The sequence below is a fragment of the Zosterops lateralis genome (assembly GCF_965231275.1).
Source record: "Zosterops lateralis genome assembly, chromosome: 10".
Lineage (NCBI taxonomy): Eukaryota > Metazoa > Chordata > Aves > Passeriformes > Zosteropidae > Zosterops > Zosterops lateralis.
The window spans coordinates 10055327-10076030 of NC_139770.1; the positions used below are offsets into that span (position 1 = coordinate 10055327).

At 47.5% G+C, this 20704-nt stretch overlaps 1 protein-coding gene across 3 annotated transcripts; it reads right to left on the reverse strand.

The window, feature by feature from the left end:
• Nucleotides 1-687: 687 nt before the first annotated feature.
• Nucleotides 688-20464, reverse strand: PCYT1A (phosphate cytidylyltransferase 1A, choline). Of its 3 annotated transcripts, XM_083868540.1 has the most exons (10): nucleotides 19633-19695; nucleotides 17814-17867; nucleotides 13608-13748; nucleotides 10755-10854; nucleotides 8996-9112; nucleotides 6909-7060; nucleotides 6041-6119; nucleotides 5189-5331; nucleotides 3976-4164; nucleotides 688-3414 (listed from the first exon to the last, which is right to left on the reverse strand). In XM_083868540.1, the coding sequence occupies exons 1-10, from the start codon at nucleotides 19678-19680 to the stop codon at nucleotides 3208-3210; spliced, it is 1230 nt and encodes a 409-aa protein (XP_083724666.1). In that variant the 5' UTR covers nucleotides 19681-19695; the 3' UTR covers nucleotides 688-3207. The 3 variants fall into 3 exon arrangements, with proteins under 3 accessions (XP_083724666.1, XP_083724667.1, XP_083724668.1); XM_083868541.1 differs by lacking the exon at nucleotides 17814-17867 and having other exon boundaries at nucleotides 870-3414; nucleotides 19633-19758; XM_083868542.1 differs by lacking the exons at nucleotides 17814-17867; nucleotides 19633-19695 and adding an exon at nucleotides 20415-20464 and having other exon boundaries at nucleotides 874-3414.
• Nucleotides 20465-20704: the final 240 nt, after the last annotated feature.

The window sequence follows — 20704 nt, forward strand, 5'->3', positions numbered from 1 at the left end:
ACATGCAGCTGTGACACTGAGCTCTGGGTGCTGCTGGCTGGAGTCCCACAGCCAAGGCAAACCCAGGCCAATGGGGATTTCTCCCAAGGCATCAGGATGTGTCTGATCTGTCTCTGAGACCTGTTCTCCATGACACTGGCTGCTCCTGAAAGCACACAGGGAACATCCACACCTGCCAGTCAGGTGCTAGGCAAAGGAAGCAGCCTTGAAGCACCTTTGTAACACTGGCAATTAGTTAATGCTGCCTTAACCAGCCTCAGTCCAGTACCAGTATCTGCTCTGTCCATCCATAGGGATGGATATCAGGAGCAATGACAATTTGGAGAAGCTGCTGGGTCATCTTCTGACCCCAAGTGTTCATTAGAGACACCAGAAGCACAACTCAGATCATGGTTTCAAATGAGCAGATCACATGTTAAAAAGTTGCAGGACTCTCCAATGCTCTTCCTTCTACCACCATCCCTGGTACCTCTCAGTTTTGTCCTGTTGTTGCTGTTCTCTACCATCAGAAAATCCTTTCCCAAGGGCTCACACCTGAGATCTACAGAGGAAGTGAAATAAGGCTGTTTCACATGAATAGATGCCTCTAGATTTGGCAGCATCCAACTCCACAGAGTTCTCACTGCATGCTAGTAAAGTTTTGTTTTTCCACTACACCTTTTACTTCATGTCTCTTCTGGATGCTTCTTTGAAGAGTGAGGGATGACTTAGTGGTATGCAGGACAGCCCTGAAGCAGCAGCACTGGGTGTATGTGTGGGAATGAGATGATCCTGGGGAATTTGGTGTTTTGCTGAAAGATCAAGCTCTCACCTATTCCTGATAAAACAAGACAGTGCTGGAGAAGACTGGTCCAGCAATCCAGGAGAAAACAAAACAAAGGAAAAAAAAAAATAAAAGACTAGACTGGGATTTCAGTGTCCAATTTAATTTCAGTGCAAGGAGGAAGCAGAGATAATTGGTTACAAGAAACAGCTCTGTTATTCCAAGCTACATGTAAAACCATGGCTGGCTTCTTACCAAGCACCCCAGAATTGCAGAGAGACCAAGTGTGTTAAGGTCTCTGCGGAACAAGCCACCATCCAAAACACCACGGTTACCCAAACTTACAGAACACTGTTGCATAACTTGTGTTTAAAACAGTAGTAAGGCTCTAAAGCAGCCTGGCCTTTGTGATCTGGCTCAGGGAAGCAACTGCAACATCCATACTGAGGGAAGGGTGAGGAAAGGAAGATGAGGGAAGAGACAATGTGGGTGATACAAAGTAAGTGTTCTACCACTCATAAACCAGAGGACTAACAACTGGCTTCTACCATGTGACTGTTATTTGCTCCTTACAGTTTAAAATCCACAGCAGCCAGCCATGCTCTCCCAGCTGTGCACATCCCTGCTGAAAGAGGTCCAAGTGGCAGATTAGTGATCCCCAAAATATCCTTTCCCATGCTGGTTCTGGCCTCAAGAGAAGCACAGAACCTCTGTCATGCCCTTTAGGCAACGTGACATAAGACCATCAAGACAAAAGCTGGAAAGAAGCTGCAGCCTACTCCTACCACAGGGCCACCACGTGCTCTGGAAGCATTACAGTGTGCAGAGCTTGTGGTAGCACTTGATGAGTTTCCTCCTTGCATGTGCTGCTCCCCAAGCCTCATCCTGCTCTGGATACCTCCCTGCAGCATTGCTGACAGGGCTCTGAGCTGTCCTCTGTTCCCAGCACCACAGGATACAGGCAACTCAGCCCAGCAGCTCCACCCAGAGACAGTGGGTATTAGAGGCAAACCCTGGCAGAAAAGCTCCACAGCTACATGACAGCAAGGCCAGTTTCTCCAGTGCTGGCTGCAGGACAGGGTGCAACCAACCTGCCCTGCTCCCCTTGGGGAGCCATAGGCCACAAAACTCAGCGTGTATCACATACATGACAGCAGGCACAACTTGGACCATGGACTCAAACGAGCATTATGTGTTTAAATAACCTTAAAAAGCTGCAGCACTCTCTGATGCTCCTTCCATCCTGTCTCATGGAGCAGAGTGAGCAGGCATGGATTTGTGCATGCACTGCACAAGCCAGCTAACTGCCACACAGGACTGGGGCCCTTCATCTGTCCAGCTGCACACACTGACACGGGCAGCAAACTGGCTGCCTTGCCCTTAGAGCAGCGACTTCACGGCACCAGTGTGAAGGACTCCTGCAGCCCCTAGAGCACAGCAACTGAAACACAGACAAACACACACAGAGCACAGTGCTGAGGGACCGTTTGGACAGACACTAAAACGTGTAACACACCACAGACTGGAACAAGGAACTTCTCAAAAGACTACACACATTCATTTCCTACCTGGGCTCTCACACACCCAAGGAAATGCACAACAGCAAGTGCCCTGAAGCAAAGATTCATTCTCTTCTCTCCAACAGCAACTAAGGGCTCAATTTTAGCTCAGGATTTAGCAGTCTTGTTATGATTAGCTGGAAAGGTCTTTCCCCTGCAGCCCCTCTACTGTTTGGAGCTGTGAATGCTGTGCACTTTATGGGGTGTGCCACTCTACAGTGCTGCAAGTCCTTCCCAGGTGTAACTCCTGCATGCCAGGCTGGTACCCCTGCCCAGCACGTCCTCACTGCCACACGCTGGGAAGCTCAGTTAAGAGGCATGCGAGCACTATAGGGTCTGCTGGATAGATTCCTATCGGCTCCAGCCCAGCAGGGATGTTTCTATTTCCTAGAAGCCTCATTACACCACTGTTTGGTGCGTGCTCTCGAGGTCATGCTGGTTGAGGAACTGAGGGGTCTTTCATTTGGCAGTGGCACAGATACTGCCTGGGGTGGGGGGGGATAGGACAGAGGAGCTGAAGGAAAGAAGAGACAGATGGGTCTTCCCACTTTCCCTCTTGCCTGGAGGCTTAATAAGGGAAAAGAAACTAAAAGCCACTCAAGTGCTATTCTTTGCCCTTTTAACGAATATTTTCTAAAAATATAAAAACCATCTTCACCCTGGAAACCGCTAGAACGTAAACAATAAAAAGGGGATTTAAGGAGAAGAAGGAAGTTTGAATGTGCTTCCAGGCAGCAGCCCTTGCTAAGAGCAACGGGTGCCTCCAAGGCCCTGTGCTCACCATCAGCCCTGTTCCTATGGCTCTCTTGCTCTTTTAGAGTTCCCCAGTGGGTCTGGACTTATGATTCAGCGATTAGCGGTCCGCAGCAAATCCTGGCAGGTAGGTTAATCCTCTTCATCCTCACTGATGTCATAGGTGACTGCAGACTCGTTCCTGGAGCGGTTGGCAGGTGAAGAAGGAGGAGTCTTGGTGGAAAAGGGCCAGCGGAAGGAGGGAGATGGGGAGCGGTCGTGTGTGGGGCTGCTGCTGGGACTCTGCTTTGGGCTGATGGCCTGCAGCATCCGGCCCTTGCCCTCTTTCAGCATGTGTTTCTGGTGAGAGAAGCGTGAGGACAGTTAGCATGGATTACACTGTCATGGAAATGGACACTACTTACAGCCTCTGCAGCATTTTGAGTTCTGTCCCTTCAGAATTTCATGCTATTTAAGAGCAGAAAAAGCCCCAGCACTACTCAGGGCTTTGGAAACTGCACACAGTGTAATCACTGCTCATTTCCAAGCACTTCTAACATGATATGCCTGTGATATTCACCCAACAGTGCAGGAAGCCTGGCATAAACAAGACTCAGGCCAAATGACAAAGTGACCACCATCCTCTTGGCAGCTCAATGGTCAGCAGGGCACAAACTGGAATTTACAGGCCAGCTTGTGGGACAGGAGTTTTACACTCTACAATGTAACTGGCATTATCTCCTTGGCAATGGTGAGTACTTCTGGAAAACAGGCTGCCCAAGCCTGGGACAGCTTGTCTGGAGACTGGCAGCACAATGAGCACTGCAAAAAATGCCAAAGCTTTCCTCTGCAGACTATATAGAAGCCCTAAAATGTCTGTTAATGTCTCCAAAATTCCCTTTTCCCAGAGCAACTCCTTACCAATGCGCCTTCTGGGCCAAACATCTCCAGGAAATTGCCGATGAACTCCCGGGACTTCTCTTCCCACTTCTGAATGAGATCAATACTCTTCTCTTCCACTTTCTGGACAAATTCCTTTGACTTCTCCTCTACATCCTTCACCCTCTTTTTCACCTTATCCACGCGTTCCTGGAGGTGATATTTTTTCTCCTGTACAGAGAGTGGTGGATCAGAATACAGCTCACCAGATTCAAGTGGAGACTATCTCTGCTCTGTGTTACTACACTGAACTGCTGCTTGAGACTCAGCATCTCCATCAGTCTGGTGACACTTCTCCTTCACTTCCATGACACTTCTTTCCTAGACTATGAGGCAGACATAGTGGGGCTGTGAGACACTCTTTGGCAGGCACTGGCACAGTACACAAAGCAAGACTAAAGCCAGAGATAAGCACTATCTAATAGGAGTGCATAGAAAAGGGAAATATTTATACAGCACACAGATTAGATCCGAGTGACTTGCTGTAGGTCTCTCTGCATATCACAACAGCACCAGTCTTTCTGCTGGGTGTTTTTAAACAGAGGCAGAGTTATGTGCCAAAGAGAGGCCAAGCAGCCGTTGCCTCTCCTGTTTCATTGTTGTTCACAGGCACAGTATCTGAGTGATAAAAGAAAATGTTTACAACTTTACTTCCAACATCAAAAATGTCTTCTGCCATGTATTCTTTCTGAGGGCTAGAGCTGCTCAGTACAGGATCAGGGCATATCTTTCTGTCCTACCCAAGCACTGCTGCTCCTGCAGCTCCAGGAAGGGAACAGTACAGTGGAAACAGCATCAGATTTTGTCTTAACAAATGATTTTGCCCTAAGGAGGTGACTTGGGGAAGAGGAGAAAGATGAGACAGCAACTGCTGTCAAGAACAACTCACTCTTCATTCAGGAAAATGTACATTTTGCCACACACCCTCTCTCCAGCTCTTTCAATACGTAAGACATCATCAAGACATCTCTGACAAGAGAGTAGCATTAGCAACCCCCCAGTTCCTCTGAGTGGGTCTCTGAGGCAATTTCAGGGGTGGAAGCCTAATTTCTACTCCAAGGACACCGGTTTGGTGCTCTGCAGACAGGCCTTTCACTGGCACACGGCAGGACTGCGCTATCACTAGACAAGTCTCTCTTCATACTTTGCAAGATTCTGGCTCCTGCAGCATGTGGTGAGAGCCAGCTGAACTCACGTTGATGAAGCTGACGTTGAGCTCCTTGGCCGTGTAGCCGCGCTGCAGGTTCCTCCGGGCATAGACGTCGTAGTCCCGCACGATGCGCGTGATGATGTCGGACGTGGAGATGCCCTCGGTCCTCTGGGTAGGTGCAAACATGCCTAAAGTTGGGAAAAACGACCCAAAAGGACAGCTTGAGCAAGACACGTGGCTAAAAGCTGCTGCTACCTCAATTAGGAAACAATTTCTCCTGTCAAGAGCTCACTTCCTAACTGTTCTCACATCTTTGTCCTTAAATGTACAATAGCAGAGACATCCTTTCTGGGATGCCTAAGTAAGACCAAAACATGTGAAACTCCTGTCAAAATACCAGGTATTCCAATGAAAATGTCTTCACTTTATCTGGTTTAAATATTGACTGCATACAAAATAGTGTGTGAACAAGGACAGGATATGGGGTCCTGCATTTTACTGGATGGAAATATAACACTATGATGACTGAGTTTTGGATAGATATAAAAAAGCTGCACCTCCAGTGAATTTTACAGCAAATAGCTCGAGGTGCCCCTCTGCTAGCTCATGAGATTCTCCATTTGTGAGAATCTATAAGGCAAACTGTAGTATGTTTTCAAGAGGTTGCTGTTAATTCAATTAAAATAACTAGACTGAAATTAGGAATTAATGCTGGGCCATGCTTGGGCTGGGACATGGAGCAGTCCTAGTGTTATGAAGCTGGGCCCAGAGCTGCTTCTTGCTGCCACCAGAGCCTCCTGGGCAGAGCTTGTTCCCAGAGGAGCATAGTGTTGCATTACAGGAGAAACTACAAAAGATTTTTGACAGGAAACCCTGGAGAATTTGATGGGGACCCACCTGCTTCTTTTATATGCTTATAGACATCATCACTGCCAGCAGAAGAGTAGGGGATGTCATCATGTGCAACAAAGTCGATCTGAAAATTAAAAAAGCAAGTCAGTATTTTATCTGGAATGTGCAGATCTCCTACTGTTGAAAGATGGTAACTTTCAGCTCAACACCTCCACTCAGAGGTGTGAGAGAGAACAGCAAGACACTTTCCTGTTACAACACAAGCAGAGTAGTCCCAAGTTCTCATTGGCAATGCCTGTGAATTGTAAGCACATGACAGAGAGGAAAGAAAAGGCTGGGCACAAGGACACAGCTGCTTTAAGCTCCACAGAGAAATGGCTTGTTAACAGCAACAACGGTAAACTAATCAAGCTTCCCTGGAGACTCCTTCACCTCCCAAAGCTGTTCAACAGATGTTCGAGATTCCTTTCACTCTATCGCACCAACTGATAAAAGGCTTTCAAGACAGATTGTCTGGTCTCCTGCAGCAGGGAAGCTGATGTATATCTAGGCTGCTCCTGCTGTAAGCAGGGAGTTGGACCAGACACCCCCCAGAAATCGCTTCTAGCCCATGTAATCCTCTCCCTGCTACATTTCACACCTATCTGTAACCAGCACTGAAACAGTGAGAACCCTCTCTGGCTTTTTCACTATGTCACAATCTCTACCTTATTTTAACATTACATGCCAGCTCAGCAAATGCTTCTACACTCCCAAGAAACACACTCAACTCCCATAACCCAGCTCATTCTATATTTAAGGAGCTTCAACAGAATCAGTTTGCTCAGGCTGAGGTCACCCCCAAGGATGAATTCTTGCTGTAAACAGAGAGAGGCTAATCGAAATTCCAAACAGATCAGATGTCACAAATTACCCTGTGCTCTGCCAGGAACTCGGGTGTGAGGGTCCAGGGTGCATTTCTCACCACCTCATCCACATAGCGGCAGTGCTGCACAGCATCGTAGCGCTCGTTCTCGTTCATTACCGTGAAACCCTTGAAGTTGTGGGTCAGCTCATCACTGCAGACTGGAGAAACAGACAGAGAACACTGAGTCTGAGGCACTCACCCCAATGATTTACAGTAAAACGACTTTGCCGACACCCCGCTGAACCAGACAATGCCAGCAGCTGACAGGATGGTGTTTCAAACCCAGCTCTTCCAGCCACAAAATATCAGGAACAGGGAGCGCTGCAGGGCACTAAACTCCTGAGCAATTCTGGGCAGGCTGTTTGGGGGATTTCTGCCCAAGCTGGGGACCCACACCCCAAGCCTTTTAAGGTCTCCAGAGCCTACATAATTTATCAAGAAAAGCAGCCAACACAGAAGACCACTCTTCTATAAGAAATAGCACCTGAGGGTCTGCTGGGCAGAAATCTACGTTTAAAGAAATGGATGTCTCAGGCTTGGAATCTGAAAAAAAAAATTACTGCCTGAACTTTTGATTTCATAAAATGTCATATCACAGTCTAGTTCTTGGAAAGTTATATTGAAACAAAGGGGGAGTTCATAGGAAATCAAGCTTAATTATGTTCTATGAGAAAGTAAATTAACAACTCTTCATAATCTGCAATGTAAGATATTGAGGAAGGAGTTCTGTTTGATTTTCAGACTCAAAAGTAAACAAGGCATTACCAGTCTCACTGGTATTGGATGTATTTATGTTCTAGACAAACAGATGATAAGGAGTGGGGGAGATTGTTCCCTGCTTGGAGCTAATGTTCTCTTGGGACGTGGCCTCTTCTCTCATTCCTGGTGCAAGGGGAGCAGTTCATTGCCCTCCTCCTCCCCAGTCTCCTAGAGGCACAGAATGTGGTCACACTCCTTGCTACTTTAACATGTTAATAGCTTGACCTGAAGTTATTTTCCTGTTTGTTGTAGTGTTTATGTACACGGGGATGTCTTTCAGCCTTCAAGATTTTTAACCTCAGGGCAGTTTGTAGGTTGGAGCAACTGTTTCAGTTCTCCTCCCTTCCTTCCTCTTCCAGACACTACTGTAGCACACAAGAAGGCATACCACTATTAAAATGCTCTCAGAATGACTGAAACTGTGATAAGGAAACAAACCACCCAAGGATGTTATAATCATTCTATGGCAGGGTCAGAACTTAATTTTGCTTCACAAACACACTGGGAGTTGAGAAAACTAGTTAAAGGTATTTTCAGTTCTCATACTTCAGTATCATTATGCAGCCTGACCAGGGGTCAGCTCCTGATGGACAACATGCTCAGCCTGATGTGTCCTTAGTGTGGGTGGAGGGAGGAGCAGAGGCACTGCCTGCACAGAGGCACATGTACTGCAGCAGCCAGAAAAGGAGTATCTTTTTTCCTGTTACATTCTTGAAGGAGCCTGGTTGAAACACCTCTGCTAGATCCCTTCAGGCACTCAGCAGGACATTCCTGGCATCATCCAAAGACTTATGACTTAACAGACAAAATGGGAACTTCTATTTGGAGAAGGAAGACCTCACCAACTTCCAGGTGTCTCAGTGCATGCCCAAGAAACCACTGTGATCTACGTGCTCCCAGTGGGATCTGTTTGGCACTAAGCAGGAAACTAGAGCAGGGGAGTGACTTGCAGGGCAATACAAGTGAATGAAGCAGCTATGGAGGGACTCATACTTTAGCTGTCTCATTTATGAGTCAAAACTAGATGCTCAACTGTCTCAAATATATTTTGATACTCAGATGTGCAACTCACCAGTACCTGTCACAAAATAGAGGGCTCAAATTAAAACAGCACAATCAAAAATGTTTTCCTTAAGCACTCATTTGGTACAGGATATCTTTCTGCAGACATATCCAACCCTCAACGTTTTGCAATAAGACTCCAGCAACATTTGGGACAAGTGTCTGCAGTGAGACTCACTGAGGCCCCAAAGACAAAACCCGTGTATGCACAACCACAGACAAAGCTAAACTGTACTCCCGCAGCAGCCAAAGTCAACAAGGTCACTCCTTACCTCCAACAATGAGGTATGTGTTTGGGAAGAGATTCTTCGCTTGCATCAAGGCCCGGGCATGTCCAGAATGGAACAAGTCGAATATTCCATCGGCATAAACTCTGACAGGGCGATCCACTGTGCCAAAGGGACAGAGAGACACCTGTGAATATTCCTTTCCTGGAGAAGCAGCTGCTGCTCATGCTCACATTTGAGGACCTTCTGAAAGTCATGGAGGTGTTACAGAATGCAGTACCATAATCAGGACAGAAATGTGAAAATAAATGCCTGGATCTCTGCTTTCCCATGTGGAAACAAATGCATCTGAGCACAGAGCTGAAATACAACCCCATTTAAAGGCAGACTGAAAGCCTACCATGTATCACCCAAACAAGGTGAAGGGGAGAGCAAGGGAAAAGCAAACTCTGAACATTTCCCTTCTATGGAAATTCAAATGCAGAATTAACTTTTTGCACAACAGTGAGATACCAGAGGGGAACTGGCCCAAATGTTTCACAGGTGCCCGATTTCCTCCTGCCTGCCAGGATGGTATCTCAAGACCTTTACAGCATCCCCCTCTGCAGCCTGCTGCTGCTTGTGGGACCAGCATCATTAGCTCCCCCAGACATATGCAGTGTATGGCTTTATGCAAAAGCACAGATGACCTGTTCAAAGAAAAGCAGACACAATTCTGCTGAATCACTGGCATTATCAGCCAAACCCACAGATGATGATGATGATGATGATGATGACAATAATAATAATAGTGAGAAGGAACAAAACTTTGGAGATCTGCAATTGCAAATGCTTTCTGTATGCCAGAAGAGGGCTGGTCCTAGCAGACCTTTATGAATGTTCTTTCACATTCTGGAAAATGGCTGGGACATCCTTGTATTTCCTCTGTACCTGCAGCAGCCACAGTTCCTAGCAGAGACACAAACAGCAACAAGGAAGTGCGCGCTGTATTTTAGTCTTGGTAGGCAGGAGAGCCACCACTGTTGAAATCTGAGACCTTTGTGCAAACTCTGAAGATTTTTAGCTGGAAAATTAATGCAGACAGACTGTGATATACACTGGATTTTCAGAACCTGTGGCAGGAAACCACAGCCAGGTCTCAATCTGAGCTGGCTCATCTCTCAGCAGCAGTCAGGTAGATAGAAATGCAGCATTTTTATTGTCTCTGTAGCCACAACAGAGAGGCCAGGTAAGAGAGCACAGTCTGCACACTCTGGCAGGAGAAGGCCATCATCCTTCAGGAGTCAGTTGTGCCTCTACCTCCCCTTTGGACTTGCAAAGAAAACGGTGTTTATCCCAGCTTGGTTTAGAGAATAAAAGTACACCTTCTTGTTGTGGGGCTAGCCTGTGGTGTTTAATGACACTGACTTTGATTCAAATCCAGACTTGAATAGGACATTCTGGACAAAGATATAATTTTTTACTTGCCTGTTTCAAGTTTCAGAAAACTTTGACTTTTTAAGTGCTTAACTTTAGGCTGACAAAGTATTAAAGAAAGTGTGCAGTTCTATGGCTGTCAGTGGCTCAGCTAGAGTTTAAAACAAGTATCTGTGGTCTCCTCACACATGCAAACTCAAATTTCAGGTGTACTGACGGGCCAAATTTCCCATGGGAAGTTATCTAATCACCAAAGCACTCAGTTATTGGCTGTAAACCTGGTCCAACACACAAGCTTGGTTTGGTCTCAGATGTATCTTAATCATACCCACATCCCCCAAACCCCAAACATTCATACAATCCCTTTCCAGTCTGTGTTCTTACTTACAAGGGGTTCCTCTCATGGCTTCTTCATATGTCACTCTGATGTATGGCTTGCTGTAGTCGATCTCCACTTCATCTGAGAACGGGGCTGGTTCTCTCAGTCCCTAAACAGCCAGGAAAGTTTCACTGTGAGAGCGCAAAAGTGAGGGCAGTTCATAGTGGCAGCACTGCCAGCACAGTGTCCTAGTCACTGGGCAACTCACTGTGCCTCTGCACAATTCAGACATGTACTAAATGACTAATTAGTGTAAAACCTCAAAACAGCCTTGCAGGCTGATTAGCTTGAGTTTAGAGAGGAAGAGAGAGCGAGAGAGAAAATAAGAGTTTAGAAGACAGTATTTATACTGGACCAAGAAAATCAGAAGATCAGAGTTGCAGCTGCTAAACTCAGATTTTTGACAAACAGCATTTCACAGCAGCATAAGCGAAGCTTTAAACCTCACTGTCACAGCTCCAGCTGTGCCCACTCTGGCAAGGCCACCACTCTGCTGTGTCTGAGTGTTGTGCTGTGATGTACAAACTGTAACAGCTCCCTGATTTGAGTATATGAATGAGCAGAAGAGCAATACCAACCGCAGCACTAACTCCCAGGGAATGTGTGTGTTGTCACCATTTCTGAGCCATACATGTGAGAGACTGACCTTGATCTGTGGCAGAATAACTCCAACTGCTGCAAGAAAACCCCTCTACCCTGCTGGCTTTACCACAGCAGTACATTTAATCAACAGCTGAAGTCCAGGCACCATTTCTGGTCTGCTCTGAATGGAAATGAAACATCTGCCCTTTTCATTACAAAACAAACAGCTCAATTTTCTTCTCACTGGAAGGTGTAGGGCTGCAACGGACATCATGTTCCTGAGTCAGAACACTAGGAAACAAGCTTGCAAATCACGACAATAATACCTTCAAGATGAAAAATGCTAATCTGCAGTTTCCTCTCTGGCTTCCTGTCCCACTGCACAATCCTAGCAGTGTCCAGCACCACTGCAACCAGAAAAACCGCTACTATTCTGGCAGTGTCATTCCTTATTAGAGTGCTTATGGTGAAACACACAGGAAAACAATCACTGACCACTGCATTCTAACAAACTGCTACTGCTGAACGTCTCCTTGAAGTTACAGAGGGCTCCACATTTCACGCAGGACCTCCTCTACCAGGATCCCTAATGTCAGATAAGGCCTGCAGGTCTCTCCTCTCATCACTGCCATTAAGTCTAGGACTTCCCTATAAAACCAGATTCTTGGCAGGTTAGTTGGCATATACACCTGATACGAAGCTAGGAATAAAAGCACAAAAAAGCCCTATCAAAATTATCAGAGGAACACAGAGGCATGTCCTCAAAAGGTCCTGCCAGAGTCTTGCCCTTCCCCTGCAGGACCAGTGAGGGTCAAAACTCAACCTGATGTGTACAATACAACAGGCTTATGTGTCAGCAGGTCTGTTACCACCATCTGCTGCTGAGCCCTGCTGCTTCAGGGGAACATTCTGCCAACAGCTGCTTAGTTGGGAGTGGAGAAGGCTTCAAGATAATCTTACAGTCAGGCAACACTATTACTCTTGCTATAATAAATAAAACTTTTGCAAAAGGAAGAAAAATAGAGATCTTTCACCAGGTGAACTGTGTTTGCCCTGTGGCTAAAAAACAGGCAGGAAGCTTAGAAAGTGACTAGATATTACTTGTCTTGTGCAGTTCACAGATTCTTTATTTTTAAGAGAGGACAGACAGCAACCTGAAGCACAAGTGACTCCCACAGAATAATAAATAATGTGTGCACCTTTCTTTCCTTACTGAAATACACGGGATCTTTAAGAGGGACGGGGTGGGTTTTGGCAGCAGTGAGGGACATAAAGGTTCTGTGGGATAAGTCACACAACAGCTCAAGCCTCCATCCCTAGTGCCTGCCTCCCCAGTTCTGACTGCTGGTGCTGCTCTTAGTTCACTACCACTGTCAGTGCCCTGTGACAGGGCTGAGGCCCTCCTGAAGAGCAAAATGTTGTCATCGAGGAGGAAAGTTGCAACACATCACCACATTTTGCCAAGGACCATGACCCTGGTATGACGTGGCAGGGGTGGTAGCTAGATTTTGACAGAGATAAAAGAACAACTAGACCACACGTGATGCACAGGACAGCTCCAGGAAGAGGGCAGAGAAGAACTATAAAAAGCCAATATTGTAGCAAGGACAAGTTAAAGACAGCCCTTTTCAGTACCATTAACTGGATCAGACCCCCTTCAGAAAAGAACCCACTGGCTTTAGCTAGTTAAAGCCGTCACAAGGTTGATCTAGAAAAGAAAGCCTTTTGGTTGTTTGTTGTGGGTTTTTTTCTGGACACTCCTCAAAGTACCAGCAACATAAATGTGGTCTCTCTCCAGACCAAGAAATTTGAATGAACAGTGATCTTCCCAGTGCATCAGAGCATGGATTCAACAGATCATTTCTGCAGGTGCTTACAGGCTTCAGACCCTCCTGCAGTTATTATGTGCTTCTCTAGAGTATTCCTTCCTCCCAGTAGGTCACTTAAAATCCACCTGTGAGCAATGCCTACTTCTCCATGTCTAAGTGCATGCCTCTTTGGCTCAGCTTAAGTGACAAGCTGGACACACCACAAAAGCAGCTTAGCAATGCTTGCCTCAGACCTAATTTAAGCCCACGTTGTAAGTATGTTATTAGTATGAACAAAAGAAGATTCCAAACTGGATTTGCAAGAAGGAGAGCTACTGTCACTTGGTTCTTATCCCCTGCCCTCACCCTGTTTTCTCTGTCCACAGATAAACCACCATCTGAATATTTCTGCTGTTACAGCTCTGTGTTCTCATCTCATAGGCTCACAAAATTCTTATCTCTGCTTACTTACGAGTGAGCGTCGGGACATTTTTGGAGGGATTCCATCCAGTTCTGTTGCCCCATTAGGGCCTGATCCATCTTTCCTTCTCTTTCGGGAATTCAGCCTGGAGGAGGTCGGCGGCTCCATCTTGCCAAGCACGTCCAGAAAGAACTGGAACAAAATGAAGGAGAGGGAAAAAAGAAAAAAAAAAAAAAAAAGAAAAGAGATATTTTTCAGTTCTTCCAAAACAGAATCAGTCAACAGCAGGCAGAGTGTACAGAAGGTCAGTGCAAAGACACAGCCACCTCACAAGGGGCTTAGCCAGTTGTATTTGGCATCAGCTGCCAAGGCTTGACAAACAGTGCCTGGTGGGAATACTGAATCATTTAATGCAACCCAGAGCTGCTCTGCAGAGAGAAGCGTGCAGCAGTCAGCTGGCTGGGGACACTGAAACAAGAGTTGCAATGCAAATTATAAATCATTACTACGAGGTTAATAATGCTATTTTCACATCTAAAAGGCTACCTAAGGACTATGGCATGCCCAGTCCACATTCAGTCCCCGTACAGCTCTCATTTGGATTCTGTACCCCTTACACTCCCCAGGGAAGCTGGAGGGTGTGCCACATCCCTGTATAGTCCTGAGGAGAGGAAGGAAGGTCTATGCAGAACGATAAGGGTGAGGGAAGGGCTTGTAACTTAAATGAGTTTAAACAGGCTTGCTGTTTGCTTTGTGTAAGACCAAGCTGCAGCTCCCCAGTGGGGACAGCCCACCTGGGGATGGCTGCCACCATGGTCCCCTCCTGTCTCTTGTCCCCACCGCAGTGGTGACTCAGCAGATGGTGAAGCAGCTGCTGACACCACATTAGGCCACACTTACTTCTGGCACTTTATGTAGCAGTTGGCAATTAGTGGTGGTTCAGCCGAACTGCCTCTCTGATGAAAAGACAGTCATACCACCAATTTGGGACAGAAATTCTGACAGTTATAAGGAAGGACGTTATCTGTGATTTGGGTTGGAGTCACTGTGCCTTTCCAAAAGGGCCTGGAATATTAGTAATTCCAGCTTCACACAGCTGAAGCAAAACTAGGGATTTATAGGAAGGCGTGGCAGTGAATATTCCCTTTCCAGCTGCTGCAGGAGTAAGAAATTGGTGCTAGATTTGCAAAAACTAAGCAGTAGCATTATCTCTCTTGTTGACTTGAAGTGTGCACCTCTCCAGTGCAGCACAGGGCACTTCTGGCTTGCTGTTCCCGAGAGCGCATGACCCCTCCACCCAGCAACGATCCTTAACGACCCTTCGGTGAGTGCCTCAACTCCCTAATAATAAGAGTGGTGTGGAATTTAAAGCGTCTCCCCACCCACATGGAGTGGGTGTGCTGGAATGCTAGGTGGGGCAAGTGCAAGGTGTGACAAAGTGCAGATGCTCCTCTGAATACCACCTTTTTCTGTAATAAAGGGGCTCTGCTGAGTGTTCTACTTGGGATGAGCTGGGACTGTCCTCACTAAGGGCCACTGGCAAAGCTCTGCTGTTTGGCAGCCAAGAAGGGTGTGCTTTGTGAAAGAGCTGTTAAGTAGCAGATTTAGTGATCGGACTTACTCAAGCACACATGACTCAAGGTTAAGGAATGCTCCGAAGTAACAAGTCAAATGCAGTTTAAGAAGATGCAAATATTTCTCCCTCCCCATTGAGCATCAGCATGATGATACCTTATGGACAGTTTTAGGGTCAGACACAGCTGGACTGGTTTGGGGTACATACACGTAAGTATCCCTGGCTGCTCTGCTAGACCTACTACAATGTACTGAGAACAAGGAAAGAGAATCTTAGGTCAGTAGGGAGCCAAAAAAATATTGTGTCAAAAAGAGAAGTGAGAGTGAAGAGCAGCCACAAGGACATTCCAGAACTGCGTGACCCATCTACCACTCACTCCATAATGCCTCTGAGTCAAGCTTGCTGTTTCCCCCATTCCAGTAATTAAATTTCTATTTCCTGAGAACAAACATAGGGGAGGGCAAACATAACTTTAGGCAAAAAAAGTTTGGCACCCTCAGGTCCAAGTCTTCAAACATTTAAGCAAACATTTAACTTTAAGGTGAGATCTGTGCTATAAATGCAGCAGCTTCCAGAGCACTGCTGTGAAAACACAAGGTATGACACAAGTCATTCTTACATTTTACAAGGTGTCATCTTGCAAGCACACTCTGCATCAGTCATTTACCACCATGGTCCCAGCAGAACCCATGAAGTTCGAAAAACACAGCAAGTATCTGTCTCTGGTTCAAATAATCCCAGAATTCATGAAAACACTGGGGGGAAACAGCAGCTGATTTTGTTATTTGGTTAAAATCATTTCAGTGCTTCAAACTACCTGTTGGTCTCTGACCACTTTCTTTCCTTCCCTTGGGAGAGAATTAAAAGGACTGTTAATGTGCTGAATGCAGACATTCTGAACCACTGCCCAGCAAAACATCAAATGCAGAGGCTTTGGCACTGAAGCACAGACACAGCAGCCCACACACAACCAGGTGAAGCTCTTCCCACATCAGCGTGGCCCATCGGAGCAACCAGACTCCACTGCACACAAGTAAAGTCTCTGCTGAATTATCAGCAGCCCCTTGCTGCTGGGTGCAGATCTCATGGCCAGCCAAAGAACTGCAGGGTACAGTACAGGGCAGCACTGTCCCAGCTCAGGACAAAACTTCCAACAGCTTCTTCCAGCTCCTCCCACACCCAACCATTCTCTCTCCTCCACCCTAACTTTTCCATTTCTCAGAGTATACACAGTTAGTTAACGGATGGCAAACGACAACTTAAGCGAATGGATTCCAACTCAGGAGATTCTATTATGTGCTGTGCATTAAATTAGCAGCAGTGGTGAGACAGCACCACTCACACAGCAGCAGCTCTACCCAATGCACCAAGGGAGAAATCACCTTCAAGGGTGGGGTAAACATGCACTGTCTGCTCTGACCTTAAAGGTGAGATGCTGCTGAAGTAGCCTCTGCAGTGTCCGGACAGCTGGGCTGGACACCTCATAAGTGATACAGCTCTGCTAATTACTCAAATCAATGCAGACATGAAACAATAATTTTACCACTATTCAGAACTTTGAAATCTCTGTCCTGCAGCTAGTGCATTTCTGGGAAGTCATCCCATCACCAGGTTTGTCCTCATAAAAAACTGGGAACACACCACACATCACTGCAATAAACCTACTAATCTTAGAATGCTTCATTTTGACCCAAGTGACTAAAATAGCATCCCAAACAATTATTTAACAGTGGGATCCAGCATCTGTAGCTGAGTTAACACATGAGGACATGGCTTTGCTTCCCCAAATGTATAAAACACTGCCTGTTCTAAAATTAATTACATTTGCAGCAGATGGAGAAGAGGAAAGAGAAGATAACTCTCAAAGCTCATTCTGAACATTCCAAGATAGAAACCAAGCATAACCAGAAGAAAGAGCCTTGCTGTAAAATATTAACATTGTTCTATTTTAAGGTGTCACCCTACTACATTATTGAGTTCATAGCTGAATGCAAGAAACTGCTCGAAAGGAGCAAAGCTGGAGGTGCCCTGTTTGGAAAAGCCATGGGCATATCACAGTCTCTGTGCCACTATATAAAACACTTAGGGCTTTTCTTCTTAAACTTATTTCTCTGGTGCACCCTGTATCAAAGAAGGGCCTTGCATCATCTGCCAGCTACCTCACCAAAAGAGAAACCTGCACGGGCTCTGCGAGGAGCAGTTGACTGCCAGGTGGGAAAAGAGTTACTTTAACTGTCAGGGAATCACTGAATCCTACTGAAACACACCCACTTCTGGGAGAGGAAAAAGGACAAACACTGATTACTAGAAAGGGAAAAAAATATACGGGCAGGAAAGGAATGTAAGACTTCTTCCTTAGTGTCAGTTAACTATACCATGATCAGAGGTGGAATTTAATCACAACACCAAAGTTCACACCTCTGGCAGGTGGAAGAGGTCAGAACAGGCCCAGCAAATCTTCCTGCTTAGCCAAAGTTTTACCTCACTGTCTGCATCTTTATGGACAGTGCTGCCGTTTTTTAGTCTTGGTGGTGTCAGAGAACTCCAGCATCACACTACACAGGAGAAGCAGGTCAGGTCTTTCTGCACCCTAAAAACACTGATTGCATGAGGATCTAGCCCATCTGCCTTTTTTTTTATGTCCTGAAGAACTTCTTGGAGAATATTAACTGCAAACCTACATCAGTAGCAGGATTTCTTCTGCCACTTCTGCTGCTTTTCACCTGTAGATATACCTGTGAAGCAAAATAAATGCTGCTACTTAAACTGAAAATGAGCTTGCTGGAACAACTCCGTAAATATTCCAGCCCAAGGCCCCTGCAATTCCCACCAAAGCACAAGCTGGCAGCTGGACCAGCAAGGCCCTGGGACACACCCAGCTCCCCAGGTGGCACCGCCTGCTCCAAGGCTGTCCTATCACCCCTCTGAACCTGGGAGGCGGTGGCACAGTCAGATGTGACTGTCATGTGCTGCTTTGCCGACAAGACCATTGCACTTCACAGGAACAAGATATTTCTCTTCTGCTGACTCATCTGCAGACAACACTACTAAACTTTGCACTCTGCCAGCTGTCTGCAGGGAATTGCCTTGACACATGGACAGCATGTAAGCAAGAGCCTCAGGGGAAAGGGAAAAGTCCTGTCACTTCAGATAAGTCCCTTGCCAGGCTATAAAGTACCAAAGTGACCTCACATTCCTCTGCATCCCTTGACCATAGATCGAAGAGAATCCTTTTCCCTCTGTTCTCCCTCATCTGCAAACCCCAGTTCTCCAATTAACCTTACTGGTGTGCATCCCTGTGGAGATCTCTGGAGACACAGAGACCTGAGAGAGGTTAATGACAGAAGACTCATCATGGATCTCTCTTCTATCAGTGCTTAAAAAACTTGCCCAATCTCCAAGGCAACTTTATGCCCAGCCTAGGCTTGCCAGGGCCAGCTCTGTCTCAGTCTCCAGACTCAGAGCATCTGCCTGGAAACAGAGTGCTGCTGGCTGGGACCCAGCCTGCTCACCTCCAGACAGACTGCGACGCTCCCCACAGTCAGCATCTGCTCTACCTGGATGGCCAAGCCCTTGAGCCCCTTAAAAAGGTCACTGCAGTCCACTTGTAAAACACAGGCTGCTTCAGCTGCTTTGGATCAAGATCAACAAAAGCAGCTGTCCCACAGTGTGTTAAAAGCCACACAAACATGTAAAAGGGATTCCTGTTCAGCCAGTGCCACACATCGGTCCAACAGCATCCACACCTTTGCTAGATCTGCAAAACAACCCCCCCAGGCCTTGCATCCCCTACTGGTCCAGGCAGGCTGGTAACATTTTCTCAAGCAGAGCCTGAACATGCACAGGCACTGGTACCCATGTCCTGCAATCAATGGAAAGATGTTGCTTCTCACCAAAGTCCCAAATGGCTTAAGATAACTCTGCCTAACCACAACTGAAAACAGTTCAGGGCAGTCACCTAGATAGTGTTGCTAAGTAATACACACACAAAAAAGAGAAACTGCTGTCAAGACCTCTGTGAATTCACAGCCTTTCTGGGTACACCATAACCTCCAGGCACTGAGTGTCTCGACATGCGACAGCCTCTGCTGGGTGAGTGGAACAGCAGAAACAGGGTTTATGCAGAATACCAGAAAAGATACTGTCAGAGATAATAAAGTGTGAGAAGAGGTGGCCATTCTGACCTGACTTACGCACTGCTTCGGTTTTAGGGATTAGCAACAGAGCATTTTGAGACTGGAGTTGTGAACCTCCTTTAGGAGGTTTACACACAAATACCAATTCCTTACTGCAACAGTTGTTGTTTGTGGCTCTTGGTACAGTGATTTCAAGAGCGTTACAACCCAAAACTCCAAGCGAGAAACTTCAAAATCGGGAATTTTAATAATTGTGTATAAGTGGCAAATTTCTTCGGGAAATAATGCGTATTTGTCATCTGAATTTCAAACCCAAATACAGTGGCTGTCCTCAGACCCTGGGGTCCTGGAAGCCCAGCATCACCTGTTTCTGACCACCCCAGCCTTTGACAGGGTCCTGGTGCAGCAGCATCACAAGGTGGGGACAGAGAGGAGGCCACGTGCAGCATCCTGCACCTCCCTCCACAGCGAGTGGGGACTTGAGGGGAGCATCACAGCTCTCGGAATTCCTGAGGACTTTAAGTCCAATTACAAAACCATTAAATCAGAGCAGCCAGGACTTCGGTGGACACAAAAAGCAGGTTAGAGAGGACATGTGCCTACGCAGCAGCTGGGTCACACCTTCCTCCGCCGCAGCCAGGGCCACCTCCTCCCTGTCCTCCCCAGGCCCCGACTGTGTCCCCTGGGTGGGGGGATGTCCCCCGGAGCCCCCACGCTCCAAGCGCTGAGGGTGCACTACAAAAGTTTCCCACTGGCCTGCCTCTGCCTTCTCTCAGCTGCCACTCCTGCCATCTGGGAGGGTGACGCCCGAGCCCTGGCCTCTGTCCAAGCCCCCACCAAGGGGACGCGGCGCATCTCGACCACCCCAGTGGACAGTGCCCTCTTGCCCACAGCCAGCGCTGCACGTCCCGACCGGCCGGCACCTCCCCAAGCCCCCAGCCTGTGCCCCCGCGGCCACCGCGCCGGGAGAGCGGCCCGGGAGGGACCCCTGACCGGCTCCGCGGGGGGAGAGTGCGGTGCCTCATGTGCCGCCAGCCCAAACCCACTCAACACCTCCGGCCCCGTGACAGGCACCGCTCCGCTCCCTGTCCCCTCAGTGCCAGCCCCCTCAGTGCCAGCCCCCGCTCCCACCGGACGCTCCCCTACCAGCGCGCCGCCGCCGCTCCGCAGCCCAGCCCGGTGAGTCCGGCCCCGGCCCCGCCGCCGCTCCCGGCCCCGCCCCGCTCCCGCCGACGCCAGCGGGGCGCGGGCGGAGCCGCTGCGTGTCCGCCCGGAACCACGGGAAGGGACCGGCCCGCCGCGGGGAAGCCGCGTCCCGGGAATCCGCGCCTGGAACCTCCGTTCCGGCTCGCGACGGTCCTGCCCCGCGGCGCTTCCCGGCACAGAATATCCTGAGCTGGAACGGACCCACCAGCGCCATCGAGTCCAGCTCCTGG

Coding starts and splice junctions, on each gene's coding strand:
- PCYT1A (XM_083868540.1), bottom strand. CDS start 19,680: ATGCTGCTGCACCAGGACCCTGTCAAAGGCTGGGGTGGTCAGAAACAG. Junction 10,855..13,607: donor AAATGTCCCGACGCTCACTC/GTAAGTAAGCAG, acceptor CTGGCTGTTTAG/GGACTGAGAGAACCAGCCCC. Junction 5,332..6,040: donor TAAGCATATAAAAGAAGCAG/GTGGGTCCCCAT, acceptor TCCCAACTTTAG/GCATGTTTGCACCTACCCAG.